The 13,702-nt window shown below is 43.2% G+C and overlaps 1 protein-coding gene across 5 annotated transcripts in view; it reads right to left on the bottom strand.

Annotated features, from left to right (window-relative positions):
• Window positions 1-1,743: 1,743 nt before the first annotated feature.
• The window catches only part of mib1 (MIB E3 ubiquitin protein ligase 1), a 61,350-nt gene continuing 49,391 nt past the window's right edge, over window positions 1,744-13,702 (bottom strand). For 2 of the 5 annotated variants that reach the window (XM_063461377.1, XM_063461379.1), the window contains 9 exons: window positions 12,880-12,966; window positions 12,246-12,404; window positions 8,621-8,802; window positions 7,412-7,601; window positions 7,243-7,321; window positions 6,984-7,127; window positions 4,867-4,938; window positions 4,055-4,155; window positions 1,744-3,844 (listed from right to left, as the gene is read on the bottom strand). In XM_063461377.1, coding sequence (XP_063317447.1) covers window positions 3,704-3,844; window positions 4,055-4,155; window positions 4,867-4,938; window positions 6,984-7,127; window positions 7,243-7,321; window positions 7,412-7,601; window positions 8,621-8,802; window positions 12,246-12,404; window positions 12,880-12,966 — 1,155 coding nt within the window. In that variant the 3' untranslated portion in view covers window positions 1,744-3,703. The remainder of the gene's footprint in view (window positions 3,845-4,054; window positions 4,156-4,866; window positions 4,939-6,983; window positions 7,128-7,242; window positions 7,322-7,411; window positions 7,602-8,620; window positions 8,803-12,245; window positions 12,405-12,879; window positions 12,967-13,702) is intronic. The other 3 variants (XM_063461378.1, XM_063461380.1, XM_063461381.1) reach the window with 3 other exon arrangements.

Here is a 13,702-nt window from a genome sequence, read left to right as displayed (position 1 = left end):
CCAAGGGCGAAGCCTGAGGGGGTGGGGAGCCATACACCTTCCTCCCCCCTGCGGCACGCTCAGTCCTCCGACAGATGGATGTCACTGACCCTTCTCAGTGATCACAGCAGAGGCTCGAAGCGGGGTAGCAGTCATTTTCCTGATCGTGGTCGCCCCGCTCCGCTCTCCGGGGGTTTGTTTCATATCTATCTGCTGCTCACTCAAGCCTGCCCGTGCTGGGCCACCATCACTCACACTCCGCGGGGCAGCGAGTGGATTAGCTGACCCCCCGGTGTGGGAGTAACAGGCCCCCGCAGCCTCGTCAGCAAACACTGGAGTCTTCAAGCAGCTGAAACTGGTGGGTGAGGTGGTCAGGGATGCTCCCCAGGATCAGGCAGCGGCAAGGCGAGAGATAGCAGCGTCTCCGGCACCCCGACTGTCAGTCAGCATGGCAGCGGGGTCTGCAGTCAGTCAAGAGTGATGGACACAGAGTAGTCTGGCGCCACCAGCCAGTTTTGTAATGGTATTCAAATGGTTTATGGCTTTATGAGGCGAACATTACACTCACATGTCATGGTTGAATATCCCAAACCAAAGTCACTCTTGTGAAAGACATTTCCAGAGAAGCAATGACGTCTGCAACATCGTTGGGCAATAAGGTACGGCTTCACAGCTGACCCCAGATGAGGCTGAGATCAGTCAAACAGTTCAGTTTCTTACTAGTCTCAGAAAAATAAGTAACTTGTGGCCCTCTGTGTGTGTGTAAATGTGTACTGGTAGTCAAGCCTATGACCTGCTACTGCTAGGAAATTTCCAGTTTAAGCCTTTTTAACCAGAAACGACTTTATGGAAGCACATTCCCGCCACTGAAGTTATTTTATCAGAAGTTTGAGTTAGTAGGTAAAAATTTTGACTCGTAGATATCCACTCCCAGTGGTGGAAACAAGCCTCCACAGATTTGTGTCAACCACACCACTTTTATCCATCCATAAAAGAAAGTATGTCGCTTTTATCCCACTGACACATAGTTTAAATTAGATTTAGGCTAGCGACTCTGTATAACAATGTAGCTGGTAAACCATATGGTCTTCTACTGTTTTAAAGACTAGTACTTGCATATAAATAACCAAGCATCACAGATTTGCCAGGAGACTTTACAGCATCAGTAAGGGCCTCGTGCAAAAAGTCACAGAGATCCGAGATGGTATGAAAAAGTTGTCAGAGCCTCCTGTACAGTGTTCACTGAGTGAGAGGGTGACAGCATGATGGATGTCTCGCTCTGAGCAGCTGTATACTGCTGCTGCATGTGAGACAAGCTCAAAGACGTCCAGGTTATGAATGGACTAGTCAATGAGCTAGAACATAAATGGCCTTTGGTCATAATTTCTCACTGCTCGGGAGATGCCCTGCTGTCGCACTGCTCAGCGGAGAAGATGCATCACTCTAAACTCCCTAAACCCACCGCGCCACAACCCACTCTTGCTCTTTTCTGTCTCTTTCTGATTAGCATAGCTGACCTATCACACGCTGGTGCTGAGTCATTATGAGGTGTTAGCATTTTCAATTACCTCTCGCCTCCCTTCTGGGCCACCCGTCTCCTCTGCGAGGGCAGACACTGCACAGCAGGAGAAAAGCAACAGAATGCTAATTTTCTCGCCTATAAGACCCTAACATGTGAGCTCAACTTTAAAACAAAAACAAACATAAGAAAAGCTCATTAAAATTTCAGGAGAATCTAAAAACAAACAGAGACTTTAATGTCTCTTGGTTCACGGAGGCCTTTATTTCAGCTATACGGTTGTTTTTGTTGTTTTTTTTAAAAGCACTTATTAGCAATACAGACTGAACGTTTTCTTTTATTGACACAGGTCGTACTGCATATGTCAAACATTCATGCCAAAGAAAATACTACCGTCTACAGGTCTAACAAGGACAGTTACAGGTACTGAAAATAAAGAACAAATGGGCTTTTTGTTCAAACACAACCATAACAAAAAAATACTACCATAAAGCGTATTAGTGCTTCTAGCTTATAAAGTCGTGACCAGGAAAGAAACAAAACTGTACTAAAGTTGCTTAAAAGGCAAAAAAATTTAGCTTGCATGTGGTTGCAAATTCCCAAGCAGTTAGTCGCTTTGCCGAGTCGCCGCACGGGCAACTGCTTTTTAAAAGAGGTAAGGCAAGATTATCTTTCCTCTCAAATAACAACACAAAAAACAGACACTTTATGACAAAAAAGGTTTTCTTTTTTTTTTGTTTTGTTTTACAAACGAACAGGTTTGCCTTAAAACTGCCACAAAAAATAAAAAGCTTCTACTGATGATTTCTAGAAAGCTACTGTAAAAAAAATGGCGAAAAAACACAAAGATTGGAGCAGAATGTTTGAGAGACTTTGAGGCTACATCGTAGGAAGGCAGTGACACCTAAAGTCCTGTTGTTTGGGCAGCGATACAAAATAATTTACTCTATATTTTCATCTTAGTGTTGTAATAGATTGTACTAGGTAGACTTTGAGAAAAGGAAATACACTTAAATTAAAAAATAGTAACACAAAGAGCACCTTACCCCCCAACGTTCGTTCACAAGTTTTGTTTTTTGGAAGCAAATGGCATGATGTCATCACCGATAAATTAGCAATTCAGTGAACTGTGTATATTTATTTATTTTTTTGTTTGTTTGTTAGACAATACCAACAAGTCTCAAAACACTTTAACACTAACTTGCGACAAGATTCTCCTGTTACAGAAATGTTTGCCTCATGTGGGTTTGTGTGTGGAACAAACAATTATAAGAGGGGTGGGGGGGTGTCAGTGGACTGAAGTCGAAAGAGTTGGTGTGTTTGTCTTGAATCCCTACACGGCAGCTCTTAAATCTGCAGCCGATAGGGTGTCGCAACACTGCTGTCGTTACTCAGCTCAGTAAACAAAGTACGGGGTGTAGCACGCTACCTGGCAGTTACACTACTATATCTGCGTTTTGTCACTGAGCTCCAAGGGTTCCCCCTGGAGTCAGCGTTGGGGGGGGGGGGTATTTAAACCCTGCTTTCTAGTGCAAAAACTGCCAACATTTGGTTTTTAAGAGCAGGGACAGTCGGTGAGCAGAGCGTTGCAATAGCCAAAGCTGCAACCATACTGCCATACTGTCGTGATAAACGAAGGAGCTTCCAATACAAATACACTTGAATAAAGGTTTACAAATACAATAAAATCTGCCTGCAGCGGGCACTGGACTGCAAACAGATGAATGGGAACTTTACATCAAACGGTAACAGGCCGCCTTCGTCGCCTCGACGCTTCTCACTCAGCTGATACCCCCCAAAGTGATCACATCCAAAACTCTGTTTCTGAACTTCAGACTCGAGACGGGAAAACTGTTTGAAATGTTGAGAGAATAAATGGAAACAACACAAAAAAGGGAGATGGGGGGGTGGGAGGGAAAAGGATGAAGTCTCTGAAACAGGCGTCTTTCTTTCTGGCTGCACTGACGGCGACAGGACAGCACAATTAACTTCAGTCAATTCATCGATTTTCCTTGTTTTGTAACAGGAATTCCACCTGAACGCAATCGACCCACTGAGAAAGCGTTTGTGGGACAGAATAAGATGTGCCTGGCTGACGCGGGTGGCTGTGAGGATGGAGGCAGCAGCAGCAGCAGGTGTGGTTGCCGCGTGGCGAGCGTGTTCAGCGTAGGCTTTAAGAGAAGCAAAGAGAGTTCGTCGGCGGGTCTAGTAGAGGAGTATGCGGCGTTCGATGGCCTTGCGGCAGATGGGACACTCGCTCATTCGATCCCCGCACAGCTGGCAGGTTCCATGGCCGCACATGAAGATCATGTTCTTCAGCCGGTCCAGGCACACCGGACACATGGTCTGCACACAAGTAAACAACAGTCGTAGTAAAACCCTTTCGACATTAACATGTCAGTATTACTACCCGAGCCGAGCCCTGCACAATAACTTTATGGTGCCGGCGTGCATTTGATCCCAAAGAATTTTACAGCAATGGTTATTGTTTTGCAGTTCAACTGCATTTTATTCTTCCGCTTTAGTTCACGAGCCACACCTGGTTAGTGACCTTACCTGTTCCTTGATGTCTTGGAGCTGTTGTTGTAGCTTCTGCACGTCAGCGTTGACGTTGGTGTTCGCCTTGTCTCTCTGCAGGGCTGGGATGTTTCCGCTGGCTGTTTGGACATTAAAAAAAAAAAAAAAAATGACGCAAACAGATGGTGAGAATAAAACAAACTGCACTTATCAGCCAAAAGATTAGCACCAGTGGCAAAACCTCAGATTTGACCTCTTAAACTATAAACTATATTGCCAATAAAAGTGAGTGCAGCCACAACAACATTACCGCTCTGAAATGAGCCGGGTGCTCGAGTACGTTTTAAAACATGGGTTTTGGAAAATGGAGAAGGATCACAAACACATGCACGCTGAAGTTTACTGTTGGCAAACGAGCTCGGGCTCTGGCAGTCCGTGCAAACTTGCTTTTACATTTGATTTCTGAAAAGCACACTTTGCAATTATCTGGAATATAAACTGGCACGGGACAAATGATCATGCAGCGCTCGCTTGCTCGCTCGTGTATAATGAAACGTGTGTGAAACTTCCTGAACGGATTATTTAAGTGCTCGACACAAATTTTCTGGACTGATGCCCTCCTGAGACTTATTCTTGCTTTCCAAACATCTGCCAGAACACGGCGAGCACCAGTGTGACTCCTGGGATGTGCATTGTACGTATATATATCATCACACTGAAAGAGAAACGGAGGAAAGGGGGTTAAGGGGAGGGGGAGAGGGGCCAGGGCAGCACCGTGGGGTGGGGGGTTTGCAGGAGGTTCTCTATAAACAAGGCTCTCATAAGGGAGGGGATCATGGAGGTATACTTACACCAACTTAGTGCCAGATTGTTGGGCTGGAGAAGATCCTGGGATCCCCCTGCCATACTGTTAGAGCTCCCTGCTGGGAATAACCAGTCACATTGTTATAGCAGGAGCTGCCCTCACCAGCTCAGCGGCTGGCCTGATGACCAAGACTACTCACTATAGCCTCTATGAGAGGTTCAGAGAAAGAATCTGAGAAGCAAAACTAGCAAGTTGGAAACAGTGATCAGGGAAAGAAAGGGAAACAGAGTTTCTTCTACTGGTTGCTTAAAGTCGCATGTGTTTTTTCCCCTTTTTTATGCTTACAGGTGACTATTGCCTGGGTTAGAGGTACAACATGAAACCCATGCACCAAATTAAAGAAGAATGGCGTCAAAATGCTTAAAGTGCCAGGTATATTTTGCGCACTAGATTTGCTTTTAAAACAGGAAGCAACAAGCAGGGTTACTGGGGAAAGGGGGAAAATAAAAGCATTCAATGCTGCCCCTTGCATGAGTGTATGTGTCACTGCTTGGGTCTGCATTCACTTTTGTACGTCTGGTAAGTACGACTTGCTGACAAATGGAGAAATTAAAAAAAATTAAGATGTATGTGTGTAAACATGAAAGTTGCGTACTTGCTACAGTGCCACTGTTAAACTCAAATTAAAACAAAAACAGAAGAAATCACTAGTGATATGCACTGCTGTCAGAACAGAAAGATGAATCGTGAACGCAACCAAAAATAAAATAACTTATGCACTAAAGTGTGTCATGTTTCATGTGCACAAGGTTCATCACAATATTTTAGGTAAAATAAATCAAAACTGGCTCTTTTGCAGGTGGAAAAATGTTTTGGAAAACACCGCACAGTTTCATAACTGCTCCATATTTCTTTTCAGAAATGGGGGAGATCTTATAATGTGGATTCATGTGGGTATTATATACATGCATCATAGGAGGAGCTGCAGGTCATTTCTGCGATACGCTTACAAATGAGTTCATCCATTCTATGTGAATGTGATTAGTCAAACTTTTGGAGGCCACAGGAACATTAATAAGGTTATCTGTGTGCTCTGACATTATTACGTTATTCAGTAAAAGTCAATCTGGAGATGGCTTCTAGGGTTCTACATTAAAAGATTGGGATTTAAAACTAAATCTTCTCTACTCTGAAGATCTGTGTGCTGATTACAGACATGGCAGTGAGGCTGCCGTCCACTCGAGCTAAACTCTAAGTGGAGGCTACTACAAATGGTGTGAGCAAATGGTTCTAATGATTACATTATGACAGATTTAGATGTAGAATTCAGTTTGGAAAGCAAGCGTAACAATTTTATTTATTTATATATTTTTTTTTAAATGCGTCTCTATGGATGAAAAAATACAAAGAAAACATGACAGTGATGATCATTCCACCTCAAATCATAACATATTTCTAACTTTTTTCTGCTCAGCCACCTCTGATTTGCCTTAATGTGCCTTGATTGAACTCTGGATATATATGATGGTGATTTTGGATTTTTTGTTTGTTTGTTTGTTTGTTTTTGTGGTACAGTACATCATATTTGCTGACTCGTGCAAGAAAACTGAATGACAACAACACTTTTCTTAATTTTTTGCATGTGTGGTTTTGCATTAACACGACATGCAGGTACATTGTATTGTATTGTTTCTGCACTATCAATATTTTTGTGTGTGCACAAACATGGAAATTTGTAGGAGAGCTTTTATCTTTTTTTGCCATATTTTATGCTGAAAAATTCTGAACATTTCTTGATGCAAATTACACATTTTATTATATATATAATTTTTATGGTAAGAAATGGTGGTGAGATTTTCATTTGTAATATATCTTAAAACGTATTTGATATATGAAGCAAAAATTTCACAGCAATCATTATATATGTCCAGACTTTGGACCATAAAATTTTTAGGCGATTCAGGGATGCTCGAGCAGAACGGCCACGATGATTTGAGATAGAATGACGCAAACATAAACAAACTGCAAAAGCTAAGCAGCAACAAAGCAAAAGATAAAAGTAAAGCAGATTATTTGGAAAAAGTAAAGAAATGAGAAAAGAAAAAGAAAAATCTTTGAAGAAAGGGGGTGGATTAAAAGGAAACGTGTGGAAAATTCACTCACTAAGGTCATCATCATCATCATCATCATCATCATCATCAGCGGCATCATCCTCCATACCTTTCCCTCCACAGCAAAGTACGAAGGGGGTGCGGCGTTCCACCACAGCCCGGCACTGTACGCACTTCTTCATGAGGCTGGCACAGTCTGGAGGAAAGATGAAGAAGATCATCAGTGCAAGAAAAAAAAATCTATATTCGCTTTAATACTCACACAGAAACCAAAAGAGGCAAAATGATGCTGAAAGGTGAAGTTAACTTACTCTCACAAGCGCACATGTGACCACAGGGCTGGAATAACACCGCTGCCTTTTTGTCGGAGCACACTACACACTCCTCGATCTGTGGATGGACAAATTAAACACAAGAATTAAAAAAATAAAATAATCCTCACTCCTGTCTGTGTCAAGTAGCGGCTGTGCTTCTTGATACCTTAGTTCTCGACTGCACTTGTTCTTTGCAGATGAGACACTTCTTGACACGAGGCGAGCAGAGGGAGCAGGTGGCGATGTGTCCGCAGGGCCCAAAAAGAGTGTCTCTCTTCATGTCCGAACACACCATACACTCCTCCAGTGACTCGATGTTGCTGTTCAGAGACGGGCTACGGGTGCCCACCTGGCCGCTGGAACAGAAGACAGAGTGTGTGAGCGAGAGAGAGCAATGATTACAAGCGAGAGGCCGGAGAAAACGAAAGATGAGGAAATGAAATAAAAAGAACAAAATAGAACATGACTGTACCAAAATGTTATCTCTTCCTTTATCTCTTTAACCCTTTAGTGCATACCTATAATTAATGCCATTCAATGTGTCCCAGACCGCTGCTTCCTTTCACTAATGGGTTTACAGATATCATGTAAAAAGCGCATACAACAACAAAAACATTATAGCCCAGACACAGACGCGCTACAGATCTGATCAGCTGTTCACAGCATTTCCTACGTTGGAATATACGTCATCACGTTGTCAGCATGTATTTTGACACGTTTTCATGTTCAGCAACTGATGTCATCTTCCCGGGAATTGTAGTGTTTTTCCCTCCTCCAAGGCCTATCACAGCTCCTCGGGTGTTATTGAAAAGAGATGTCTGACTCTGTGCCTCTCTAATTACAAGTTTCTGGGATACTTAGAACTCTGATTGTGCTATTGGAAATAGTTTATTCATAGTTTATTCTTTTTGCTAAATATGCCTTTTATTTTTTTTCCCTCTCTCCACAGTTTATAAAAAATGATTGCATCTGACGTTTTAAAAAAACTCAATGAAAGCACCAGAATTTCAAGTTTTTTTTTCCTGTCCCCTATGCTCCACACGTCTGCTCAGTCTCATGATATTCAGTTTGGTAATTTTTGTGTAATCTTGTTGATGGACGAAAAGGCATCATAAGCATGCTAACTTTCCAGCTTTAAGGTTGGTTGTGTGTTGAATTCCTGAGACTCCATGAAGCAGCTAGCCAAGGAACAGCCTGGCACATAATGTTCTGTGAAACCGTTTCACCTATGCTTTTATACAGATTGTCCACGCTTGTTTTTTTATGCTGAGCTCAGCCCACCACCTCCTGGCTCCAGCTTCATATTCACTGTTTAGTCATGAGTGGCATCGATCCTCACATCCAATTCGGCAAAATGTCAGATGAGAATGTTTACCTGCTCTTTTCTTTGTGGCATTTGGCCAAAGCCTTGCAGAGGCTGGGGTCAGGACACAGGTCTAGAGGGGACTGGCCCTTTTTGTTACGAATGGTCAAGTCTGCTCCATTAGCTGCCAGGAAGCAGGCGATGGATGCTGCGCTCTTCTTCTCTGCCCCCTGGGTGCCCAAGCCCATGATTAACTGCAGAGAACAAGCAAGAAGCAGGAAAACACATAAAGTTAGAGATGCACCAGGTTTTTTTTTGACATGACAGATTATTTTAAAGTTGAACCTGGGGAGAGGGGAGGTCTGTGATGTGCCTCTACCTCACACACAGTGGAACTTGAACCAGTAATGCAGTTAGGAGTGCAGTTTTTTATTTTATCAATGTCTTCAGATTTAAACTCATGTTAAAATACATACGGGGTCACTTTGAATAACACGATCAGAAAGACATCTTAAGATGACTGTCAGAAAATATATTCTTCTAACCCCGAACCCAAAATCCCATTAACTGTAACATCTGTCTCCCTCCCATAGCTCATCGCCACACTCAGTCTACCCCAATTCAAAGTCTCTCCTGCAATTTAGACCTTCCATGTCTGATTGTCTCCAACCAGTAGCTTTTACATCTCATGCTGATGGAGCCATCGGGCCGGCTAATTCAATTCTCGTTTTGATGGGAGGGGAGAGCCATGGGAGAGTGACCCAACTGCACACATCTCAATTAGGCCTGCTGTCTGTCGGTTCCGCTCCTCCGCGGGGGGAACCAGAGAGGGCAGGAAGCGGGACAGAAGAGAGGAGGTGGAGAAAGAGAAGAAAATGGAGTGGAAGGGAGACAGAAGGTGACAGGTACGGAAAATCTGTCACAGAAGCCATGCATTAAACTTCTCCCCATAGGGCTTAGTGATGTGGTGTTAACACAGAGACAGTTGAGGCCTGACATGGCCCTTTTGGCCTCTACAGAGGGACAGACTCGTTCAGGATGGGTAAAAGGGAGCAGCAAGCCAGCTGACTGTTGGCTGCTGAGCGGATGATGGGCTGGTGCAGTTATCCAGTGATGCTGGTGATGGAGACTGTGGAGCGCTTTCATTTTTCACATATTGGATAGTGGCCCACGTGCTGATGTTATTAAAGGTGTGTATACAGGTCCTGAAGAGCACTGGGACAACTTCCAACAGTTTTCCAAGAATGCAAATGCTAAAAGCTATAACAAGAATCTACACTCAGTCACCTGAGAGGAAAGAGGAAAATATGGAGAACTACACTATAATGCCAGACGTATTCACTCGTCCATCCAATTCATTGAATTCAGGTGTTCCAATCACTTCTGTAGTCACAGGTATTGCGGGGCGATATGGAAAAAATATTTATCACGATATGAATTATTTTATATCACGATAACGATATATATCACGATATACCACCTGACCTGTGGTCATCTGGAAAGTACGCAGTCTGTAAACAGCGAGCACAGAGGGTGTAGTCGTTGTTAATGAAATGGATGGTTGCGCTCATGTAGGGCTGCGTATCTCTGCTCGTCCGTAGGTCAGTCGTCAAGGCATAATGCACGACACTGCAAACATCCTTCTCTACTTTGGCCCGGCATGCGTCATATAAGCCAGGCAATTCGACTTTACTGAAGTGCTTACGTACCTTGGATCAAGGACTTTGACGAGGTCACGAAAGCTGTCCTTCTCAACTACATAAACAGGGGCCATGCCTTTACAAATGTAACGCGAGATGGCTCCTGTGATTTGTTTACGGCGCTGGGAAGTTTTCTCATAAGGGCCTTGTGTGAAAGACTGCTGTATCTTCGGCTGGCTATAGTTTTTCTTTTCCCAACTTGCTGCAAAGAAACAGCATGTGCATCAAAATAAACTATTTCCAACAGTGTAATTTGAGTTCTAAGCATCCCAGAAACGATACAGAAAAGCATAAAGTCAAACATAACTTTTAAAAACACCAGCATAGGCTTATAAGGCCCTGAAGGTAAAAAATTACATTTTCCACGAAAATGATGTCACTTCCGGTTTCAGGCAGGTAATGGCGGAAATGCGATAGTTCGCGCTGACCTATATTCCAATGTAGGAAGTGTTATGAACAGCTGATCGGATCAGCAAAGCTCGTTTCTGGAATATTCTGTTTTTGTTGCTGCAAGTGCTTTTTATGCAGTTTTTGCAAAGCTATATGTGGAAGGAAACCGTGACCTAGGACAAGCTGATTGCATAAGATGTAAGTACAATTCCTCCGGTTTCATATGCAAAAAAAATTATTGCACTAGCTTACGTGGTTCCAGTTCCACAGGGATTTAAAAATAGTTAGGCAAAACGGAGTGTGCCTGCTCTGACCGGTTTTAAAGGGTTAATGATATATTTTAAGTAATAATTTATAAAATTAGGTTAGAAACGATAGAAGACAAATGGCACGATAGACACTTTTCTATCGTCCACAGGATATATATCGTCATATCGCCCAGCACTAGTCACGGATGTATAAAATCAAGCACCTAGGCATGCAGACTGCTTCAACAAACATTTGTGACAGAATGGGTCACTCTCAACAGCTCAGTAAATCCCACCATGGGACCGTGATAGCATGCCACCTGTGCAACAAATCTACTTGTAAAATGTCCTCACTGCTAAATATTCCAGTCAGTGGTGGTGGATCTATAACAAAGTAAAAGTGACTGGGAATGACAGAAACTCAGCCATGAAGTGGTAGGTCGTGAATTTCTGGAGGATTATTGTGTGGAGCTGTTTTTTAGGAGTTGGGCTTGGCGCCTTAGTTCCAGGGAAAGGAAGTCTTAATGCTTGAGCATACCAAGATATTTTGGACAATTATATGTTCCCAACTTTGTGGGAACAGTTTAGGGATGCCCCGTTCTGTTCCAACATGACCACATCCGATACACAAAACAAGGTCCATAAAGATATGGATCAACGAGTTTGGTGTGGACGCACTTGACTAGCCTGCACAGAGTCCTGACCACAAGCTGATAGAATACCTTTGGGGTGAATTAGAGCGGAGACTGTGAGTCAGGCCTTCCCATCCAACATCACTGTCTGACCTTACAAATGTGCTTCTGGAATAATGGTCAAAAATTCCCATAAACACAATCCTAAACTCCTAAACTGTTACAGCTGCAAAGGGTGGGCGGACATCATATCAAACCCTGTGGATTAAGAATGGGATGTCACTTAAGTTCATATGCGTGTGAAGCCAGACGAGCGAATACTTTTGGCAGCATAGTGTAAACTCCATATGTTACAGAGTCACTAGTAGCAGAAAAACAGTGGCTGGTGACCAAACTTGTTAACGAGCCATATTACTGTGCACTGCCTTCCTGGCTTAATATATTTGGGAATGTCTAAATGAATCAGAACATCAGAACAGAATCATATAATAAGATGGCATTCCTAAAATGACTAAGTCAGCCTTTACTGCAGTATACCAGCATTGTTCATTATTACTGAGCTACAGTAAAAAATTCTAAAAACCTAAAGTTGTATATCAGTAAACACAGATACACAGAAACAAACATTTGTTTTATTTTTATGTATGGCCACCTCCTTAAGAATCCCTGACACACGTAAAATGTAATATAGGATGAACAGCGAGGTTAATAATAGATGCACATGTACCGTGTTCTTGGAAGGTTCCCAGGGCTCCACTTTGCTGACATCTTGCATATCTTGGAGCTGCCGCAATTGGGACAGCGTGTGGTGACGCAGTGCCTCATGAAGCGGCGTGTCCCCATCCTTGTCCTGCACGTCGAGCTTGGCCTCTGCCCGCACCAGCAACTGTTAAAGAGAAACACATAAACAAAGAGTTGCACAAGCCGACAGCGGAGGGAAACTCGCAGCCGCCGTGAAACAACTTTAATTTAATGCTACAATGCAAATGCCACATCCTGATTTATAAGGTTGCCGGCTGCTCACAATGAACTGCTTCAGCATTGTGCTACCCAATTATAGAGTGCATTTTTTTGTGAGTCCACAAGGTGGCAACGTGGCAATCTCAATCCAATGCTACGCTAACACACTCTAACCAAGACACTGCCTTAGAGAGCCTTTTTCCCTCCCCTCTGAAGCAGGACTTTGTTCAACTGCAGGACATCCAACCGTATAAATTAAATGTGGAGCTGCACCAATGTTTTTCTACTCCCCTTTGTGCACAGTGTAAAAAGACAGACTGAGAGATGACTAAAGACACGATGCTCACTAAGTAAGGCAAGAAAGAGAGGGAGAACAAATGAGAAAAAGAGAAACCACTAACCCGAACTATCTGGGTGTGCTGGCGCTCCACTGCCAAGTGTAATGCAGTCTGCTGGTTGACATTCTGAATGTCTAAGCTGGCGTTGCCCTGGGTGGTGGGAACAACAGGGAAGCAAAAAAGCTTAATATACACAAGGGCAACAAACATGTTGTGCACACAGAGATGATAGACAAGTAATGAAATAAGAGAAATAAAAACAGGAAAAAAGAAAATATTTTATATTTAATTCCTTTGCACTTGAAAGACTGCAACAACATTTTTATTTGCCGTGACAGAACGTTGTTTCCTTTAGCCCTGCCGACCAACAAAGTATCACCCGGGAGGCTGGTGGGGGGGAGAAAAAAAAAAAAAAAAAAAAAAAAGGCATCCTACAATAACGCTGCATGTGATTGTCATTTCCAATTGCAAACACCTCAGCTGAGGAGATGTGGAGGGAAGATAAGTATTGTGATCAGGCAGCGTGTGAAATCCCAAAGTAATAAGACTGGCTGACTGGCTGGCTTGCTGGCTGGGAAACTGCAGTGCACCTCGTACTGTGGTGCAGTTTTTGAATAGAAAGCTGAGCCATCACTGCGAACAAGCCCAATGCAGGAACTTGGGGAGGAAAAAGCTGTCCCTGCTGAAAGGTAGCTTGCACTGCGAACACTCATGCACTGGAATGTTGCAGCAACGTTACTGCCTTGCACCATATCCTCATTAACCCAGTTCCTGCTTGATCAGGTGACTTTTGCTGTAAACCTGTGTGCGAGTTAGTCTTCAGGGAGCTAAACCTGCAATCTCAGTGAGGAAAAGAGAAAAAAAAAAGAGCATGAACTTATGATTG

The sequence above is a fragment of the Pelmatolapia mariae genome, linkage group LG18 (assembly GCF_036321145.2).
Source record: "Pelmatolapia mariae isolate MD_Pm_ZW linkage group LG18, Pm_UMD_F_2, whole genome shotgun sequence".
Taxonomy (NCBI): Eukaryota; Metazoa; Chordata; class Actinopteri; order Cichliformes; family Cichlidae; genus Pelmatolapia; species Pelmatolapia mariae.
The sequence above is the reverse complement of the archived record's forward strand: the minus strand, read 5'-3'. Positions and strand labels throughout refer to the sequence as shown.